The 21,472-nt window shown below is 39.4% G+C and overlaps 1 protein-coding gene across 1 annotated transcript; it reads right to left on the bottom strand.

Moving 5' to 3' along the window:
- Nucleotides 1-1,229: 1,229 nt before the first annotated feature.
- LOC115357203 (receptor for retinol uptake stra6-like) lies at nucleotides 1,230-18,042 on the bottom strand. Its single transcript, XM_030048606.1, has 17 exons — nucleotides 17,749-18,042; nucleotides 16,263-16,326; nucleotides 12,905-12,990; nucleotides 12,634-12,770; nucleotides 11,953-12,119; nucleotides 11,670-11,777; nucleotides 10,932-11,002; nucleotides 9,491-9,537; nucleotides 8,518-8,579; nucleotides 7,391-7,553; nucleotides 7,212-7,287; nucleotides 6,991-7,124; nucleotides 6,323-6,440; nucleotides 6,132-6,233; nucleotides 5,591-5,754; nucleotides 4,071-4,208; nucleotides 1,230-2,217 (listed from the first exon to the last, which is right to left on the bottom strand). Exons 1-17 carry the CDS (start codon nucleotides 17,820-17,822, stop codon nucleotides 1,961-1,963), a joined length of 1,968 nt encoding a protein of 655 aa, XP_029904466.1. The 5' UTR covers nucleotides 17,823-18,042; the 3' UTR covers nucleotides 1,230-1,960.
- Nucleotides 18,043-21,472: the final 3,430 nt, after the last annotated feature.

Raw genomic sequence — 21,472 nt, 5'->3', positions numbered from 1 at the left:
AGGTGGAAATGTTCTCTCCAATCAGTGACTTACCCACACATCGCTCGTACGAAGGCTACATCAGCTGGGACCACAGTGGAGTAACATCAGTGTATTAAACTATCAGAGCTGACTCAGTCAAACTGGATTTGACATGTTTTTTGTTTTTTTTATCCCCAGTGTGCCAGATGGGCAGGGAGAGTGAATCTGCCGCTCTAAAGCCTGAAGCACATGCTGCAGTGTGGCAGATGGGAAGAGCATACTGCACTTTAGATTGTGAAGCCAAAGATTCATTCACACTCTACCATGGCACTGATACCAGAGGGAATATGTTAGACTATTTGGTTTACTAAGTTACTGATTAGGGTGTTTACATAGTATATTGTGGGACAGCCACTGTAGGGGTGCTGTGAACATAAATCATTTAAATTTCACTAGAGCTCACTCTATCAGATAATGTTAAAGAAAGAAAGTCTCCAGTGACAATTTGAACTCTGCTCTTGGTTAATGGCCACTAATGCTCTAAAAATGCCCACGTTTTAGCAGTTTCAGTACAGTGAGCAGGCTGTTAAAGAAATAGCATTACGCCCACTCATTTTGATGTTACCTACACTAGCTGCTAAAAGGTATTGTTTAATTTCAGACTGTAGCTAAAATGCAGTTAGCAAACCCAACTGTTCAGATTAACATCAGCCTACAGGTTGTCCCAGTCTGATTTGTTCAGGTCACACTGCCAAAACAATTCACACATTTATCAATCAGAATTTACAATAAAACTGACCAGAACATTTGTGTTGAGGTGTTTAAAACTCAGGCCTCAAAACCTAACTTGTGTGTTGACTTCCCTCCACTGCAACATAAACAGAGCTGAAGGCTTTAGAGTTTAGAGCATCAGTGACCTCTCCTTTTTTGTGGACTCTTGAGTTTAAGTTAACAAAGTGTTTGGTTGGTTCTGGTGCCAGTGTGTCTGTTGCTATATGAACTCAGCTCTGTAACATTCAACAATGATGTATACTCCTCTGCATCTCAACCACCACAGTGCAGGGGCGTGGCCACAGGGGTGGGACAGGCTGGGACCCCAACCCGACGCCATTGGGCTAAAGCACGGTCAGTCTGACCATACCCAATCAGATCAGAGCGCAGTGCTGCAAACCCAACATCACTGCACTGCTGCCTGATTTGCAAACTGAAGGCAAACTGAAAGAAAAAAAAAAAACTCACTGACTGAAGGAAGAAATAAAAAACACTTGTCAGTATAACATTAGAGGATGGTTTATTCTTTAATCTTGAGTGAAACATTTAAGCTGATATTACTGTTGATGTGTTGAGATGTTTAAACATTCAAATAAAGAAGGAAGGTTGCTGATGCGCATTAACAAACATGCTTATACACATTAAACATTTTATTTGTTTACTGTGATCATGATCGCATTTTCTCTGTCATGTTTTGGTGTTGTGTCTCTGGTCAGTTTCTGGGATACAATTACAGAAATTCAACATAAATACAGAGGTTTGTGCTGTAGTTGAGCAGACCAAAGCACTTCATCACTTGTGCTGCAGAAATACGGTAAATAAATAATATATGAAACAGTTGCAGTTCTGTTTTGTTATCTTGCCGCTGTGACAATGCTGGTATTGAAAATGAAAGCAAGTTAAACAAATGATTAATTCCTATGTGACATTTTTTATTTAGCAGAACAAAATTGTGTTGTCCTTCCATGCAAAACAGTTCAATACAAAACAATTTTCAGGCTCTTGTGCAGTGCCACTTTTCATGTAATGTAATATCACCTGTATTATCACAGGGCACAGCACAAGACCACAAAAATAATGCCCAATGTTTTCTAAGCCAATGCCGTATTTATTTCTGATAGAATCTTTTGATTTCCCCGCCCCCCCACCGACTGGTTCTTGGTTCCCCGAGTGCCACCTTGTTTGAATAAATCCTGGAATCAGCCCCGCCACCATGAGCCTCTGTGTCTCAGTTAGCCGGGGCGTCAGCAGGCTTGGCAGACTCGGCAGGCTGGGCGGCCTCGGCAGCTGGCTTGCCGGCCTCCTTGTTGTTGCGGTTCATGGTGCCGTTCAGTAAGCTGTCCGAGGTCTGCAGCTGGAAGTGCTTCCTGGAGCCCAGCAGGGAGGGGTTGTTGACCAGAGTGAACAGGAGCTGCCAGCGGGAGCGAATCCTCCGGCTGTTGGCGGCCTTGTTCTGCTTCTTCTCCTGCTGCACCATCTGAATCCCTGAAAGCACAGAGGAGCGGGCTGTCAGGGCAGAGCGAGACGCCGCCTGCGACTTGTCAACCTTTAATGCTTCTGTTTATCTTTGATGTGACTTTTCTCATTTTTTAGACTTCAGTTGATGGGTTTCATGGCTCCTCTGTGGGATGAGAAAATTCTACTCATTCAAACCGTATTCGATAAACTCAAAACATGTGTGTCAAGATGAAAACGAGGCTGCTTTTTTAGTTCCTGAAAGCTGGACATTTTAGCGATACGAGGACAGTGATGACATATGGTAAATTCACATTTGTGTGTGTGTGTGTGTGTGTGTGTGAGTGTGGGTATGTTTGTACATGTATACCACCAATATCTCAGCAGTTTGAGCAGTCTGAATTCAGATTAATGTGTGGCAGAGAAAAACATTTTGCTGAACTTTACATAAAACACTGTTAGATCTCATCAATCTGTCATGTTCAGTGCATTCTAGGGGTTATTTTGTGATCAAGTGTGAAATTTATGTTTTTGGCGTAACCACTTGCCCTAAACTGGTCTTGTCTACTTCACCTTCAATTAATGATTTCAAACATTTTCCAGAATTTTTCAAACAACTCCTATCAAAGAGCCATGAACTTCTGTCTTTCAATGAGTGGTGGTATATTGTCATATTAATGTTGTGAGCTAGTCTTCAAGTTTCTGTACAATGGGGCATGTCAAATCTAATCTAATCTAATCTGATCATGGCGCTGCCTCCTACCCAACATGCAACATGTTTTGTGGCTGCACTGCATTCTAATCTGCTGAGATCACTGAAAAATTGGTCACTTTGCATTCTCTGCAGCGGATTTCTGTATGATTGCTAAACAGAGAAAATTAGGGCCCTAGAAACAAGATGGTCACTGAAACACACTCACTTGTCAAATTTCATTGCAATTTCTCTGGAAATATCTGGATATGACTTTGCATTGTCTATGTTTGGACAGTTACCCATCAGAAAAAGAAAAACACACCACCTGACAGCAATAATTATTTTCTGTTTTAGTGTAATATGACTATATTTTGGCGTTTTATTCAAGGTTTATTTGGGGTTCTATTCAATAGTTTAAAGTGGAGAGGGAGAGAAAAGGTTGAGAGAAAGAGAGGGAAATGGCTTTCGCTAAAGGTCCAGGGCCGGATTCACACTGACTACATTCATGTGGCAAAACTACAGCGCAAATTTGTTTCTGGTTCCCGTAGCTGATACCAACGCTGTTGCTGCTTAAAGTCCTTAATGTTTATACCATGGAGAAGGGTGGAGACACCGATACTACAAGCAAACCAGCAGCCAGTGGCTCATTAATAATTAATGAATGTCTCCAAAACAGCCTGCTAGATTCAGGTGCAAGAGGAGCCCTGAAAAATAAGTTATCTAAAATATTTCCTCCCAATTGTCTGTCATTTAAATGTCACAGCTGTGAGTTCATCATGTTAAACTGCCAAAAAAATGTGAAAATACCTCCCCTTTGAATGCAAACAAAGCCTGTATGTGTGAGCTGTGGGTACCTAACGGGTGTGGATAGCTAATGGGTCAGGCCAGGTTCAGACAAATATTTAGAAATTATGAGTTTGAAAAATGATGGACCTGCTGTCTGTTCTGGGCAACTTCCTGTATAGTGCTGGAGTTTACATGACAACACTGAAGGCAACATGTAGGCTATTTAAATGTAATCTAGTGATGGAGGACAAGCAAAATCTCAGGTTCGGTCACTATGCTCGCAGGCACGGGGCAAGTTTAGACAAAAATATTCAGATCAATCTGCATTCTAGTGTGAGCACATGTTTTTTGTATGTGTGTGTGTGTGTGTGTGTTGTTTGTGTCTGCACATAAAAGCTTCTACCTTCCTCAGCATCACGCATTTTCTGGCCAGCGCTGCCACTCTGGACCAGGATGTCCAGCAGCAGTCCACAGAAAGCCTTCATCACAGGGTGGGACTGGCTGACCTCCACCTTGAGGGAGTGGGCGTAGTAGCGGTACGCTGGATGGGGTCACACAAGTCAGACTGAGATCAGAGCAGGAAAAAATATTCAAGAGGCTTGCTACAGTTCTGCTTTGGCTACACTCTTTGAGCTTCAGATTCAGCTCTGTTGGCCACACAGGCTGATAAAAAGAGCACAAACTGACACACAGACTACATGTTGTGGACACAAATAAATGCGAAGATTATGTTGTGAAAGCATGAAAAATGCATTTGTTCATCACATGACAACATTAGCTAATTGTTTAGGCAGCTAAAACAGCTTTCATCAAGGGCAGGTGGCTGAAATAATTTGGCTGAAGTTGAGTAAGATTTTCATCATGATTAAATAATAAAAACATTAGCAAATAATTAATAATTCCCTCAGCAAAAAAAAAAAAAAAAAAAAACTGATGGCATGAGCTGGTAATAAAACCTCTACCAATCCTTTCTTTACCTGCTTAACTTCAGTGTCAGAATGTATTTCTGTTCAAGTTACATGAATGAAGCACATATTTGCATTTTAAGAAAAGTTTATTTCCCAAATTGTAAGGACATCAGGATACCATGGGATATTGCCCCACCAAACAATGCTCCAGTCTCTACTGCAGATGCTGAATTGTATATTTATGCGTCAATATCATATTTGAATCCAGCAGTCAACTGTGATTTTGTACCAATAGTTTAATGCTGTGAGTGAACAGTCCCTACTTTTATTACAAACCTTCATATAACAACCTGAGAGATTCCTTAAATTATACAATGCATTATATTAGCATTAAAACTGAACAAAGATAGTGGTGCCTTTTGCCTGGTGCATTCTGGGATAGGCTCCACATCCCCACAACTTTAGGAATAAGCAGGTATTTAAAAATGCATAGATGGATATTGGCTGGTTATTTCTCCCTGATCACTGCTACGCAAGAGCTGCATTTTTTCCCCCCATTCCTCTATATTTGTGCTTTTCATGGATTTTTTTCCCATCTTTTTTTTCTTGGTAGTTTTTTCTCAATATTGTTTTGGGTAAATTCATCATTCTAGGCCAAGGAGCTGCAAACCCAAAAATAGATTCATTATCTGGGTTTCAGTGGAGATGTTTAGCGTCTTTCTGTTTCAGAGGCTTTTCCATGCTTCTAAAGTCTTGTCTTTTGTGTATAGACAAAGTCACATTTAAGGATAATTAATAATGCCAAAAAATTCCAGCTTTCAAAACTCACAGTGGGCTTTTTGGCTTTCTAAAACCCCCAACAGTTGAAGTCAAACTGAAAATATGATCTTGTTTATTCAGCTCAGCAGTGATGGGGCTGACCTTGTGTCCTCCTCATGAACACATACAGTTACAATAGATCTATAATGTAATAAAAAGGAACTTACAGTAGCTCGGGGGGGGGGGGGGGGCGTACCTGGATCGTAGGACTCTGAGGTGCGGTGCAGCAGGCTGATGTCAATGCGGCCAAGATGCAGGATGTTGTACAAAGCAGTAATCACCATCCTCCATATTGCAACTATCAATCCCAACACGATGTTGATCAGGAACAGCAGATATGTGAGAAGGAACAGGCTGCCTCTGGAATCACCAAGAAATACTTGTTGTTTTAGCAGTTCGGTCTCCCGAACCTCATCCATTCACATCACTACAGGAGCATCTGGGGAAAATCGAATTTTTACAAAGTCTCTCAAGTGAATACGTATGCTAAAGAAGAGTTTGGTTCATTGTTTTCCAGTTTCTGTGCAGAACAAAGCCTGCAACACTGTAGAGTAAATATTGCTGCTACTCCCCTGATATGGTATGTGTTGTACTGTGTTGTGTTTTCTATTGTACTGTGTATATTGTGTTGTGTATTACTCCCTTGCCTTATTGCAAATGTGTTTTTCCTGCTGGGACTCCTACAGTAGTAATAAATCTACTACAACACAGCCATTTCTAGAGAAGGCTACAAATACCTGTTGTTCAAGTCTCTTGTACCAGCGTCTTTTTTGATGAATGCAAACTTAGCAGTCACATGCTGAAGCGCAGTCACCAGGATCAGAGACACCCAGACGGGCCTGAAAGAAATATGTGATATCTCTGTTTGGTTGGATAAGTAATTTACAAAAAAAAAAAAAAATAGCCACATGGAAAAGTGTGGACTCACCATGCCTTTGCAGCAATTTGGAAGAGAATGAGGTTGCGGCCATGAAAAATAGGCACCAGAATCAAAAATACCAGGAACATGAAGCAGATTAAAAATACAATAGTCTGGATTACCATTCCTGTCAAGAAAACACAGAATAGTCTGTTTTTAATCTCAAATTCCAATATACATACCAAAGTTATGATATTTTTTATTCAGAGTGCTGCACTGAACAACAAAATCTGGACCTAAAGTAAACCTGTTTCAGCTGAATCAAACCACCTCTCATGATAATGTCTTTAATCTGAGTTTTTAGGGAGAAAGTGCAGGGAGCATGTAAAGGTTACAGCAAATTTCCTCATGGTAATAGATGTTGATTTTTCATGGACAGTCATTTTGAGTTGTTCAGGGACTGGAGAGGTGTGTGTTAAATAGTGTGGTCTCAGACTAAATTCAGCTCATGAAAAAATCAAACAAAAAGGAGCAAGTAATGTGCTCTTTTCTCTTTTCTTTTATTATCATTTCAGAGAGAGAGAGAGTGAGAAAGACAGAGAAAGAGAGGTATTCTGCATTTCTTTACTATTCTGTTTTTTGTGTCTGTCTGATGCACACATTGTCATTCTTTAGTGCCAAGAAGAATTGATTAAGTCAAAATTAAATGGAAAAATGACCATGTAATCTAACTTTACCAAGGCAGATGATTGCAGTTTGGTAGCCTGCCAAACCCATCCAACAGACTATGCCAGGTTTGGATGGGCGGATCATCTTCTGGCAGTTAAAAACGCTGTAAATGTCTCCCCTGTACAATCCTTTTAGGTTTGACCTGAAACAGATTAAACCAGTGATACAGCGTCATGTTTTACAGGAATCCCACAAAGCTGCCAAAGCAGTGGGACTGCAGCGCACTCACCTGTGAAGTATCATGGACCGCATGAGCATGACGACACTGACCAGACAGGACAGGGTCACCGCACAGAGGAAGCACACTACCAGAGAGAAAGAAAGAAGGTCATCTCTGATTTTAGGTGAATTAAGTTGAGCTCACGATGTCTTTTTCATGTAACTGTTCAATGTAATTGAACCTCCTACCTTCCAGCAACCAAGTATAGAACGTCACAATTCTGACAACTTCCATGTTGTCGTCTGATAGGTGGATCTGAAAGCCGCTTAACAGGAAGGCGATGTTTTTATCAATACCAGCTTGAACAATATGGAGAGGGGGGATCACCAGGACGACTAACAGCAAAGCCACCTAAGAGGTCAAACATATTCAGCTGAGTTACAGGTCTGTAAGGGGTTCCTCCCCACAAAGAGCAACAGCAGTAACTACTTTTTCTGTGTGATTTAAGGATCTAAGGTCAAGCCCTTATCTAAACTAGAAAAATGGCACACCTGCGCCGACTCTATGCAGTTATCAAGATATGCCGGTTACACATGTTAAGCATGACAAAAGTTAATCACTCACACCGCCACAATCCCTGTGCTCAATCAGTGTGAAAAGCCGATCTGTGATTCCTTGCCACATGACCAACCATCCCACCAAATTTCATGCAAATTCATTCAGAACATTTTGAGATGTCCTGCTAACAAACAACATGCATATTAGCCTAGATATGTATCAATATGTTATCCTTGTGTAACCCTCTACGCTGTCATAAAGAGGTTTCTTTGTTCTTTATTAAACAGACTGTTAAGACAGCAGTTGAGTTGAAACAATGTTCAAGGCCACACAGCTGCTGGAGAACGCAAAGCTCACACTGTAAACCTTTTCTTCTCACTCTGGGAAAAAACAAAACATGTGTTTTTTCTCCTTTAAGACTGTGCCTCTCACACACTCTTGTGCCCCTTTTGCTCTGCAGACTGACTCACTGGTTGACTCTCTATACACAAACTGTGCCTCTATATACATACATATATATATATATATATATATATATATATATATATATATATATATATATATAAAGATACTGATTCATGCATGAAGTTGTGCCTGTGACTCGATTCTTTTATTTAAAACAGTTTCCCTGACAGCACAAAGGATCTTCTTTTATTACAAAAAAAAAAAAAAAATTCACCATAAGTTACAGCTGCAAACACTATTAACATGTTCTGACATGCCTCAAAATGGAAAAAAAAAGTCTGGATTAAGCATAGTTACTGCTCTTAAAGCTTGTTTGCGTTGGATTCAATTGTGGAGTGGACGGATGACTTACATGATATAAAGCCACAAAGCCCGCAAACACTGAGACAGCCAACTTGAGTGGAAAGCGGAACACTGGAAGAGAAGAGCACATCCTCTGAAAACCTTAATCACTTTTTTCTCTAGAGATCTTATTCCCACATCGGCCATTTTGAATTTATAAAACACTTGAAGTGGAGCAGAAGACTCGACAAGAGCAAGAATAGCACAGCTTTGACCTCCTGTTGTGTGCCAAGAGGCATAAAGGAAGCAGTCAAACATTTAAAACTTCTTAATTGCCCAGTCAAAACATATTTCAAATAACGGGATCTCAATAATCTTAAAGGATATATGTTCATATTTGAAGATGTTTTTACAATTTAAGATTTACAATTACAGATTTAAAGATTTACAGATTTACTATGTGTATGTATGTTGCTACTGTTGTCATTTAAATACTAAGGTCTGTTTTAAATCAACTGTATTTGTATTTTATTTAAAGGACAATATGCATTAGTAAACATCCTGTAAATGTGTCTGTGCTAGGCATCTGCAGTCCTGATTCTAATCAACACGACTGTAAAGAATTGCTGCAATAAAATAACATGTAAAAGCCTTCACTCAAAATCTTCCCATCACTGAACAAATGTTTTTATTTAGCATCAGATTAAGCATTTTTGTTCATATTCATTGGCTCTCTTGGCAGTTTTAAAAAAAAAGACCTTAAGGGAATATAACACCCTGGGAACACAGATACATTCCCATCAGCCAGGTGGCGCTGTGGGTAACTAGATAGTAAGATGGCTGACATCCCTCTTATTCATGCAGGTGTTGTCGTTCCTGTGATTGCTGACGAATTTCATAACTGTTTGGTCTTTTTGAAATTCTAACATATATTCAAGCAAAACATATCCCAATATTTCAGGTGAATGTGTCTTAAGTTCAAAATGGCCACCATGGTTGAGTATTGCACAAAAAATATAAAATTTTTGCATGGGCATACACACCTTTATCTGGAATGTAAATATAACTCCGTATGTCTGTACTTGAAGAACTATAAAAAAAAAAAAATTAAAAAAATGGAGGAAATACATTTCATGTTAGCTGCATAATCCAGTGATTCTTTTTCTTTAAATCTTTCAGTATAAATCATATTTGATACAGTGAATCAGTGGGTCTCAATCTGGAGGTCGGGACCCGCCCTGGGGGACGCAAGATCATTTTCTGAAGTTGCAAGATGATTTATGGGATAGAGGAGTTTATTTTATTATTGTATTTATGTAGGAGGGTTTGGTGCCCATGGAGACCTGATCAGGCTCACTTAAGGGGGACTGACGCTTAAGGTTAGCTGGTCAGTCCACCTTAAGTGAGCCTGATCAGGTCTCCATGGGCACCAGGTGTGGCTCATATATGCTCTCCTACATGCAGCAGGCAGACCATACTACATTTATTTTTGCTGCTTTCTCAGATACTGAAGAGTTTTCAGCCTCCTTAGATAATTCATCAAACAAAACACTCAGGAAAATCTTTCTTTGGTTGAACTGTGTCCAGTCTGCACATGCAGGCTTAGGCCGGGGCTTTGTTTCATTTTAAGGCGTCACAACTTGAATGATTGAGAACCACAGCACTACAATGACCCAAAACCCAATCCCAAACATAGCTACATAATGAACATTTTATCACACAACATAATTCTCAAAGCAGCACTTTTCAACAAAATGCAACATAAATCAGCACAATTGACTCCATGTTACCAATATGGGCTTTTGAAGACCAACACGATGCATACTTTGGGTTGAAGCTGCTTTAAATTTGACCATTTTCAGATTTAAAGTGATGGTTTAAGTTCTCATGTGTATAGTGGTGCAGTATTTGCGACTCCATATGAATGTAATGAGTCTGGCAGAGCAAACCACACAATTTTGTGCATCCCAAAGCTGAATAAATGTTTTGAAGGATGCACAACAACACACATTTGTTAGGGTTTCATTTATTTAACGATGCTCTTTTCCAGTTCTCTTGCTTCCTAATTGGAGAAACTACTTTATTTCTGTGTCACTACACACCTTGTATTTTTTCAGCTTTGGGTCTTTGCTTTAAATCATGTTTGCTTGGCCAGATCCTTTTCATTCATTTTAGAGAAGAAGTACTGATGAAGCGCTCATTCTTATGACAGAGAAGGGGAAACTTGGCAGATCTGTCACACTTATATTGAGTAGCAAATTCCCACTGTATTAGTAAGATCCCAAATATCACTTTAATGCGGATGTGATTTCAGGCTTTATGGGCTGCCTCCCCTAAGTCAGTTCAATATAGCCTCCTCACGTCCACCACACCAGAACCTCTGGACTTCTGTGGCAAATGTCCAGCATATTGGCCCACCCATGTATGATATATTGGTATAATCCCAACAACATAAAAGTGAATCAATCTCTTATCTCAGTTTACCTCGAGGCACTTGAGGACTTTCTCTTTAGAAGTGACTTCACATAGTCTGTGTAGTAGCTGCTGTCAAGGTCCTGTGAGCAAAAAATAAAGAATTTATCGCTGATGAATCATCATATGAGAGTGGCTTGCTGGCAGAGCACAGCAAATGGATCCTGTGAGTGTGAGTGGCTCTTGGTTTGGTTTGAGGATAATTACAGAGGGATAAAAAAAAAAAAATCCTTATTACATACAGTTTTCTGTATCTAGCACTCCAGACATGTAGGCCTATGCTAATCACTAGATTGTACAGAATCTCATCACATGGATGAAAGCCGAAGACAGATTACACCTACTGAAACAAACGCTCTATTGTATAGTCTGTGTTGAGGAAAAAATATTTTTCTCCTCATAATCTGTTCAAGGATGTTGTGCCAAACCCATTCTATACCGTTAAAGCAGCTTATAACAAACAGAATAATGTTGAGATGGTCAGCTGCATCAGAGGGGATACATGGTTAACTTCATTTTGACTTCTCATACATTTTGGTATAGATAAATATTAAAAAAATGAACATTTCAATTATATTGTTTCTGATCATGTAAAATGGCAGTGGAGGGGTCCACTAGTCTTCAGTGTCCATCAACAGTTGAGTGCATTTATTTAAATAACTTTTCTTCACAAAAACATGCGTCAAATCATCAGTTCATCACAAAACAAAAAGGTGCAGGGGTCAAAAGGGATCATTAGCTTTTCCTCACCTCATCACTCTTTGGTCCTTTGATGAACAGCAGAGGAAACTGGACACAGAGGTATGCCAGGGAGGCCAGCTGTGGGAGACTGGCAAGCAGAGAATAATACTTATAAATCTGTGAAGAGAAAATAGAAACATTACAATAGGCTTAGCAGCTGCAAACAATGTCAGACGGTCAGGTGACAGATCTAACCCTAGTTCATGAATATAATTACTAAAAATGGAAAAATGAATCCGAGTTTGGCAGGAGTAAGAATATGATCTGTTTCGGCGTCATGCTGGTATCTCACCTCAGTGGTCTTAGGACACTCAAACTTCTGCCACAGTAACACCCCAAAGTGGCTCAGGGAAAGGAGGCTACCAAATGCATAGCCTGCTTTGTTCTGTAGCGTGCCACAGACCAACAGGGGATAATAGAGGACTGGATAGTAGAAGATGGCAATTATCTTCATGTACTCTGAAAAAAAAAAGAAAAAAAGAAATGCAGGACCTATTATTCCTAATAAGCCAAACATACTGTATACATACACAAAATCAAGGGAAACAGGACTTTTCTAAAGGGCATTCGTCGGTCCAGTGAGTAACAAGATGTTCAACAAAATGGGGCCAATGCTGTGGCAGCTATGCTCTTTCAAAGCTTTTAATTTTTAAACTTTGACCTTTAATAATAGTATCCAAATCGGGCCGGGCAGTGTCAAATTAAACACCAGAATACTGCCAAAATGCAGCATATCTCTAAGTTTTATATGCTTCCCAGTCAAAATGAGACGACACATTTCTGAGATGTCATTTTTGAATTGGGAAAAAAGATCTCAAATTATAGTGTCCTCATTAAGTTGTGTAATTGTAATATTTTAAACACATCTCATCAACAACTCATCTGTTCAAGTTTTGTGAAAATCAGATCAGTGGTGCCTGCGACGTCTCACACCATATCCCACAGGGAAGAGCTAAAACATACAAATCTTTACCTTTAATTTCCGGAGTATTTTTGGAGAAAGGCAGCGGGTCCGGGGCAATTACCAACACGGCTAGCTTGCTGAAGAGCAGCCCAAAGACAGCGATGGCTAGGCCTTTGTTCTGGGTTTGGTCCAAGAAGTTGACTGGACTGGGGGATCAACCACACACACACACACACACACACACACACACAAATATTTGCCTATGAGACCCCCTGCAGTCTGAAGACCCCCAACATGATGTGAGTGATCAAGCACCAGGTGATTCAGGACTCAGACTCACCTGAGGATACTGGAGGATCCTCTGGTGAATCCTTGACAGAGTCTGTTTTTCCTGGTGAGGACCGCCAAGATTAACATTACAACAAACTAGGGAGAAAGAAAACGTTCATTAGGATTTATTTTACAATGCAAAGCATAGGAGCAAACACACCCTGGCCTGGACTATGCAGTCAGTTAGGCACTGACAGGGGCCTGACTATGACTGTCACACCTCAGACCAACAACCTCACTGAAATATGATGCTGATGTGCTGATTTCATCTGACATCATAACATTTTATATTTACATGTTAGCTAGCTAGCCATCAGCTCCACTACTTGAATAGCTGGGCTAGCTAGCTAGTTAGCTGATCATCCAAACAATCATAAAAAATTTCAGAACAGACATGGTTTATACTCTCTAAGTAATGACACAATGACTGACCGCAGTAATAAGCAGTAATCGAGTTGTAAAAAAAAAAATCATGGGGGATGGTCAATTTATTTAATTTGATGAAAAGTGAGGATGGCAGTTTTACAGGGGGGATGATTTCAACCCTCATCTCCCCTCAACTTGAGTACTGGTAAGAATATCTATAAATGTATATACTTGTATAAATCATATAAATATAGAGGAAACATACATTCTTTATTTCTGCTGGCATGTAAAATTTATAAAACTGGGCATGAGGAGGTGGGGCATGGTAAAACAGAAGTTTTGAAAAGTGGATGGACACGTTCCTCCAGTGGAAATTGCACTCATGGGCACAGATAATGCAGATATCCATGGAAGTCTATTCCCACCACGTGAAAAAATAAATAATGGCTAAAGTGTGTGTTTCTAGAAATAGAGACTTTCATCTCAGAATTCTCCCTGTTTTCTCTCAAAATTGTGACTTTATAATGTGACTTCATAATTTATAAAGAAATTTGAGACTTTTACAGTTGTGTTTCATTAAGTAACCAACAAGGTAGACTTTTTTTTTTCTCACAGTTGCATCTCTAACGGTGATTCTGTTTTCCAATTGTGATTCTTTATATATATATATATATATATACACACACACACACACACACACACACACACACACATATATATATATATATATATATATATATATATAAATTATGAGGTAGTTTTAGTTTATCAGCTAAATGAATTCATTTGCCAGGGGTCTCATAGCCCTCAGCTTCAGCACGTGGTATAGTCACTTAATCAGTCTGTGCAACACTGATAATATTTTAAAGAATTATTTTCATTGTGGGTTCACAAAGAAAGAGATTTCAACATTACTGGAGGAATCGCACAGTACTGAAATAAGTCTTGGGCCCCTAGAGAAAACACTGCACAGCTCTGATAACTGAGTTGTCGGCCTGAGGTGTGAAGCTGCAGGACAGAGCCACCGTTCCTCTGCCTCGTCTGTCTGCTGGGGTGCTGTGCAGCGCTCTCTGCAGTGTCTCTGCAGTGTCCAGAGATTCATTTTAATACTGCGTGATTCCTCCACTAATGTTAAAATGTCTCTGATTCTGAAACCCTGATGGAAATAGTCTATTTATTTTATCCATCTTGCACAGGCTAATTAGGCACCAGTTATTAAGCCAAAAATTTGAGAAGAAAACAAAACACAATTTAGCTAGCCATTTTGTGTTTAAATTGTGTGAGGATATATAGATTCTATAGATATCTGATCAACCAAAGAAAAAGAAAACAGCTACATCAATCCTCCTGACTAAGCCTAAGAGTCGTGGTAAATGAGATTCCTACAGTGCATGCCATAACATGTGACAGCGAGTTCACACTGCCAGTAACACAATCAAGAAGGCTGTCCATTCATTTTTACAGAGCTGATGTGTTGACGGTCAACAAGGTCGCTGGTGTGGCTGAACTTTTCATGGTCAACATATCAGCAGGAAGTCAGATTTATGCTCTTTCTGGTTTCCCTGGTAAATGACGTGATGTCTTTTCATGACAAATAATTTTGCCTGGTAAATGAAAAAGTTTTATTCACACCTCACAAACCTTCCCAGTTCTCTACAACTTTTATTTCAAACACTGCAGGAGAAGGATTGCACCCATCACTGAGGCTGAGTCTTGAAAGTGATTTTTAGGTTCTGGCAACTTTTTGAATGACTGACTGCATCAATACAGTATGAAGGGTAAGTACCAAAGGAGAAGAAAATACATAATTTGCCATTTTGGCTGCAGACCACTACCTAAAAGCAATCAGGGTTTCTCACACCTTCCACAATCAATAAAAATGTAAATGAATCATCAAAAGCATCAAAAGCAGCCACATTTTGAGTGGAACATCCCTTTAACTGCACTGTCTTGTTATTCCTGATCTTTCCTGCAGTGAGTCACTCGCTGACCCAGCTGTCTCAGTTTATTACATGTCATTTTCTGAACAGTGAAAATGGCCCTTGTCTGCTCAGAGAATGAGGAGCCTCTTGACCAAAGTGGAGTGGCCTTTACTCGTAATTGGGCAGGGGGCAAAATAGCGGTACACATCATTAAATGCAACGTTTGCCTGAAGACAGGCGGCTGATGGATTCACAGAGGAAGCCCTGAAAGCACGGGATGAGGACGGTGAAGCACTGACTACAACATTTTCACTCAACATAATCCTTTACTCTGAATACAAGAAAAAGAGAACTGTTTAGTGAAATGTCTTCAAGATTTTAACTGCTCCATTTCACTGTATAGAGAAAAAGTTACACCTTTTCGTACTCTTCAACCAGCTCTGTATTCTTATCTTACTATATTAAGATACAAAAAAGAACCATTTGCATACTGTTGGTCCAAGTTCTTCTCTCCTATGTACTTATATTTTTCATAAACTACTTTTGCTAATCCATTTATCGATTTCCCACGGCCGGTTATTCCTAATTAGGGTCATCGGGGCCTGGAGCCACCCAATACATCCCAGCATGCATTGGGTGGAAAGCAAGTAAACACACTGGACAGGTTGCTAGTTACCTGTGCTCATATGCTTATATTATATATTCAGTAAGACAGCTAATCCCTAAAACTCTGCTTACTTCTGTTTGTTAAATGGAGTTTGAAAGACATTCATCAGACTAAGAGGAAGTAAAAAAAATTATGAAATTTTTGTTATCCTTCAAATAAAGTTAAAATCAACAATACTGGTGTTACAATGCAATGACAACAGTGATTTTTTTTTTCTTTCTCTTTTTTGTGACCTTTGGGACAAGTTCTTCTATGTGCAAACTCACTTCGTGAATAAAACTGATCCTGATTTTGATTGAAGTAATGTGAAAGTGCTTAAAGTTTTCTCACTGTAGACTAATCTACATCAGAGAGCTAATGGTTTTCCTTTGCTCTGAAATCTTCCGATATTCGAAGCTTCCTCTCATACTTACGGATGATGACAGCATGCATATGTGGAAGAGCTTGTCATCCGCTGTGGGGTCACATGGAGTAACACTGTGATGAAACAGTAATACAAAAAAAAAAATAATTTTACAAATACGACCTCGATCAAATATAAAAAAAAGTGACTCGAGCTACAGAGAAGGGAATGTAGTCATAAACCTACAAACCTATGTCCTACTCAGAAAACAGCCAATTCAAACAATTTGAAACCATTAAAACTGACCAGTTCTAGAATAGAATAATAATAGCATAGCACAGAATATTTGTAAAGATTGTAAAGATTTTTAAAGTGTTGTTTACTGGCTAGGTCCAAAATCAGGCACCATGATGATATAAATAATAATACTTTTTTTTTTTTTTTTTTTTTTGTACAGCGCTTTTCTTGGCATTCAAAGAAACTTCACAGTAAAAACATATAAAATCAGATGAAATAAACAATATCACAAGAAAAAATTAAGTCACTCATCACTCACTCACCACTTGACATGATTACTTCCTTGCGCAAAATTATGCAAATCAAGCAAATTAAGTTGTTGAGTCTACACATTTTTGCTGGCATAAAGCCTCATACTATACTTACACAGAATCAGACAGCTTACTCTGAAAAATAAATCTAGAGATAATCCGCGTTCATGAACATGAATGGGAAAATGGCTATGTCAAAAACTGAACTATTTATGCACATCATCACCAGTCCAGAGAGCAGATCATGTATACCAGATTCACCTCTGGAACATAAACCATGTAGCTTACAGGCACGTTCACCGAACATGTCCTCAGCTATGATTTCCAGACTAAAAAATGTAAAGGTTAGTGGATTAGTGTGATTGAGAGAGACCCATAGATGAGGCAGGAATCCAAGGCTCAGAAAATGCAGAGCTGTTTTTATTATATTTTTATTTCTTTGTGGATTTCTTTTCCCATATATGTGTCAGATCGTGGGATTTTTCATCAGTACTGGTATTACTGTATCCTTCATTTTCCATCAAGGGATTGATAGTTAAGCCTCACAAAAAGAAAACCATTCCAAACCATTTTCTATCCAAAGATGCTGGGTGTACACGAGTTTTGTCTCTTATATTTATCATCGCTGCGCACATCACCCATATTCATACCTGGCAAGCAGAAAGGAAATGATTTGGCCAAAACTTCATAAAAATCAGCTCAAGCCAAAATAGCCAGCCAGTACTGACTGATGATTTTTAGCACAGGACAGCGCTACCTCTAGATATTTGGGGGCCCAGGGGGAAAAAACGGGGCTAATTTTCTGTAAATTTCTTGCCAGTTTGCTCATCATCTTTTCCCCAGTGTTCTCCCCAGTATTTTTGGAAGAAATCAAATGAACCTGCAAAGGGTTTCAAAGGGTTAAATGATCTGACATCAACCCTGTGTCACTGATCTAACCTTTAAATATGTCACTTTAATCAGCAAAAAGTGGCAGTGAAAATGCCCTGAGAGATTCCCCATACTCACTCCACAGGTGGTTTTGTGGGCTCCAAGTAGTTTGAGTAGTCATAGTAGTTATACTCAAATGCGTCCTCGCTCATTGTGGCTCTGTAGTCCAGGCAAACAGGTGAACAGAGTCGCCCAGGAACAAAAATCCTCCAGGTCCTCCTCCCAGAGACCCTCAGCGCTCTGAGCTGGACAGGTGCAGGAACGCAGGTGTGTTGGTTTGTGGCCGGTCAGTCAGGTAGCCTCTGTCGCCGCTCGGCTGCTGCTGTGATAATGTGGCTGAGCTGGAGTTTAGCCCAAACACCACAACACATTCCACTCCGTCCACATGCCTAACACCTCAGATTAAACTGCACAGAGGAAACAAAGGAGGGTGTGAGTAATGCCAGAGAAGCTTCAAATGTTCAAATGTTCCATAAACCAGAGAGGGAGACGAAGGGGAAAAAATTCATCACTTCTTTGTCTAAACGTGACTTCTTTTGTGCCTTCAAGTGAGATTCTAGTTTGAGATGGTAGCAACTTTCTAAAGCTGTCTTTCTAATAGAGATGGGCAATAACTCAGTATTGTATAATTTATCTAATTTATCTAAGTTACATCATGATGAATAATGATGACTTATTATGATACACAATTCTGCTGTTTCAATAAATGATGATCGCAAATATTAAATTACTCACAAAATGAGATCTGAAATCAATCAGGGAATACTATGCAGTGCAATGCCATGAACATTAGTTTGATTATGCAATATGTGATTTTGCATGTATTAGCAGATATTTCATATATCAGTATCAAAGTTATTTCTTATGATTGTCATGATATTAGTTTTGTTCATGTTGTCCAGCTCCACTGGATGCCAAATGAAAATTTGTGATGGCACATTTACTGAAGCTTTTGGATTGATCATCCACAGACGGATGATCAAAATACACTGTCACAAGGGCTGGCCATACCACATTGTATTAGCTAGTATGATCGTGAATCCGTATACTCTGTACATGGTTTTGTTTTTGTCTTGTTTTGCATGTCATGGAGCTTGTTCCTGAAATACGTTTTGTGAATTGTATGCTGCTTTATGTTGGTGCACAAAAATGATATATGACATTATACTCATCTATCAGGAGAACATTTTTATATCTTAAGCATAAATAGTCAGTCTTAATTAATGTATTTAAATGACTACCATATTTACTATTGGGGCTGTTACACAGGGCTAGAAAGTCTTGAATTATATGGGGAAAGGATTTGGTAATTTCTAGGTCTTGATAACTTTCGAAATTGCACAAAATGTTTAGAAGATGGACAAAAAAAACAAAACAAAACAAAAACACCACTGTTCTGTCTTGACACTCATTCAGCTACACCTTTCTGTGGTTTCAGATCCCAGTCTTCTCAAATATTGTGATATTTGTGAACAATAATTGTTACCTGTAAAGTGATATGGCAAAGTTAGCAGGCACGAGATGACTTTAAGCATAAATGAAACCAATCACCTAAATTTGGAAATTAAAAAATTAAGATGTGGAATTTTGACATTCATGCAGGAATCCTGTATTTTGATTGATATTGATGTTTGATTAATATTTGTTTGAGTTTTGCTGATGAATTGAAGGGACATGGAGTCGCATGTGGGCAGCCGCTGTCTCCAGGGAAAAAACAAAATTTAAAGTGACATCTGCTTCCTTGATTTGTCTCATTAAACAGCACTGATGACTTTCAATGTGTTAGTGTTTGGTGCACTCATGTTGAAATGGCAGCCCTCAGTGTGGTTTCTTGGTGAGATTAGGTAACATCATGTTGGTATTGCAAGGTGGTGTTAACCTGCCTCTGCATGTTATTTAAGAGGCTAATCTTATAATCTTATTGAAACAGTGCCTACCTTTGTGTGAAAAGAGCTTGGGAAAGAAAAGGGAGAATGTTGATCTTTTGACACGTGTGTCGATCACGCACTTGTTTTTGCAAGATAACGAGACAAAAAGGAAACCAAATTTGTTAACGCATCCTGTGCCACCACAGATTTAGTGACCACAGGCTGGGCATATTAATAAAGTTAAACTTGCCACAATATATATAGCCACAACAATTGCAAATTAGAGCCTACCATTCATTTTATGGATCTCAGTCAAAATTCAAAGGCTAATTTTCAGGCATTGTACTCGCACTCATCATGTATGGTCCAAAAGTACACATTGCTCTGGCTCTTGCAGAAATCAGTTGAATCCCCCGCAGGAGTTCAAAGTTTTCTAATCTGGCCCTGTGAGCTCATTCATATGACGGAGTCTGCAGCGAGCCAGCTGATCTGATCCATGGATTTGCTGATGGAATGGGCTGCTGTTGTAGGGTCTTGTGCAGGAGTTTGAATGGCTGGTGCTAATTTGACATTAAACAAATAAATACAAATAAAAATGAATGAATGAATGAATGAATGAATGAATGAATGAATGAATGAAGATAAATGTGTTGGATATTATCCTTGGCAACATAAGTAATTTAAAACAGTCACCATACTGAGAGTGATGATGTGTATTTCCTGTTCTTGCTCAGGTTAGACTCAGGTTGTATATTTTTTACTGGCTTACTGTCCTAAAAGAGGCGTTTGATGTCTCCACAAATGCCCAGATGTCCAGTTTTGCTCTCCGGTGGTTTTCATGTGGCTTGAATCAGACGGTACAGTAAGGCTGAGTGACATTTCTTATCAAACTGACATTTGAGGAAGTGAGCTGCTGCTCACCTCAGCCACGCCTGTCTACCTCCTCATCTCATTACAAAGAAGAGAACGCTTGATTTTGATCATTTTGTCACTCTCCAGTATGGACTGCATGCTGGTACAAGACGCATTGGGATGAGTCTTCAAACTGAGCCACAAGACAGGTGTCAGTGGTGAGATATGTGGCAAGAGACTAAAATTCACGGCTTCATTTTTGAACTTCATTAGATTGGAAGTTTGATTATTTCCCTTCCTCTCACATGTTCTTTAAAGGTGATGTTTGTAGTATTTTAAATGTCAACATAACATTGTAAGATTAATTGTAATACCTTGGTGTAATAACAACTGGTAGTGTCTATCTCCCACCAGTGGTGATATTAGTGTCAACGTTTCTCATAATAAAGAAAGTATTTCCCATGAACCCGGCTGCCTCCTGTCACAAAGACGGGTGTACTTTGGTTTCATCTTCAAAGGTTTCCACTGTCTCCTTTGAGAAGAGGATAAACACACTGCTTTGTGCTATAAAGCATACAAAAACAAGTTGACAGCAACAATGACACTCCCTACATTGGGTTTAAGTCTCCCTCAGTGTATTTTTTGAATGTGTGTGTGTGGGAGGGCTTTTGAGAAACCACCACTCTTGTGATAGCAATTCAACTTGGTAGGACATTTTGGGTGGTCCAAACAAAGGAAAAAAGCTAATTTTGGCTTACTGGTTAAGTGTTAGGAACAATAAAACTCCATCTCACACCTACGCTATCCCCAATTTTGGTAATATAGTATATTGTGTATATATATTGTGAGGTAAGTTTTCAAGAGAAAAGGTACTGGCCCATGTCTGTAACGTATCTGCCACAACGCTGAGGAACAATGCGCCTTGGCATGTTATTGTTTCCAAGTTAACCAAGGACTGTGTGGCAGCCCCCGATGCCAAGGACTGTGTAGCAGCAGTTGTCGGATTTGGTCCAGCCATATGGAATCACCTGGTCCCCTTAGTCTTTACGTGTTGCACCAAATTGTGGACCAAAGTCCTGCCA

The sequence above is a fragment of the Myripristis murdjan genome, chromosome 3 (assembly GCF_902150065.1).
Source record: "Myripristis murdjan chromosome 3, fMyrMur1.1, whole genome shotgun sequence".
NCBI classification, from domain to species: Eukaryota; Metazoa; Chordata; class Actinopteri; order Holocentriformes; family Holocentridae; genus Myripristis; species Myripristis murdjan.
This window is presented reverse-complemented; position numbering and strand designations above follow the sequence as displayed.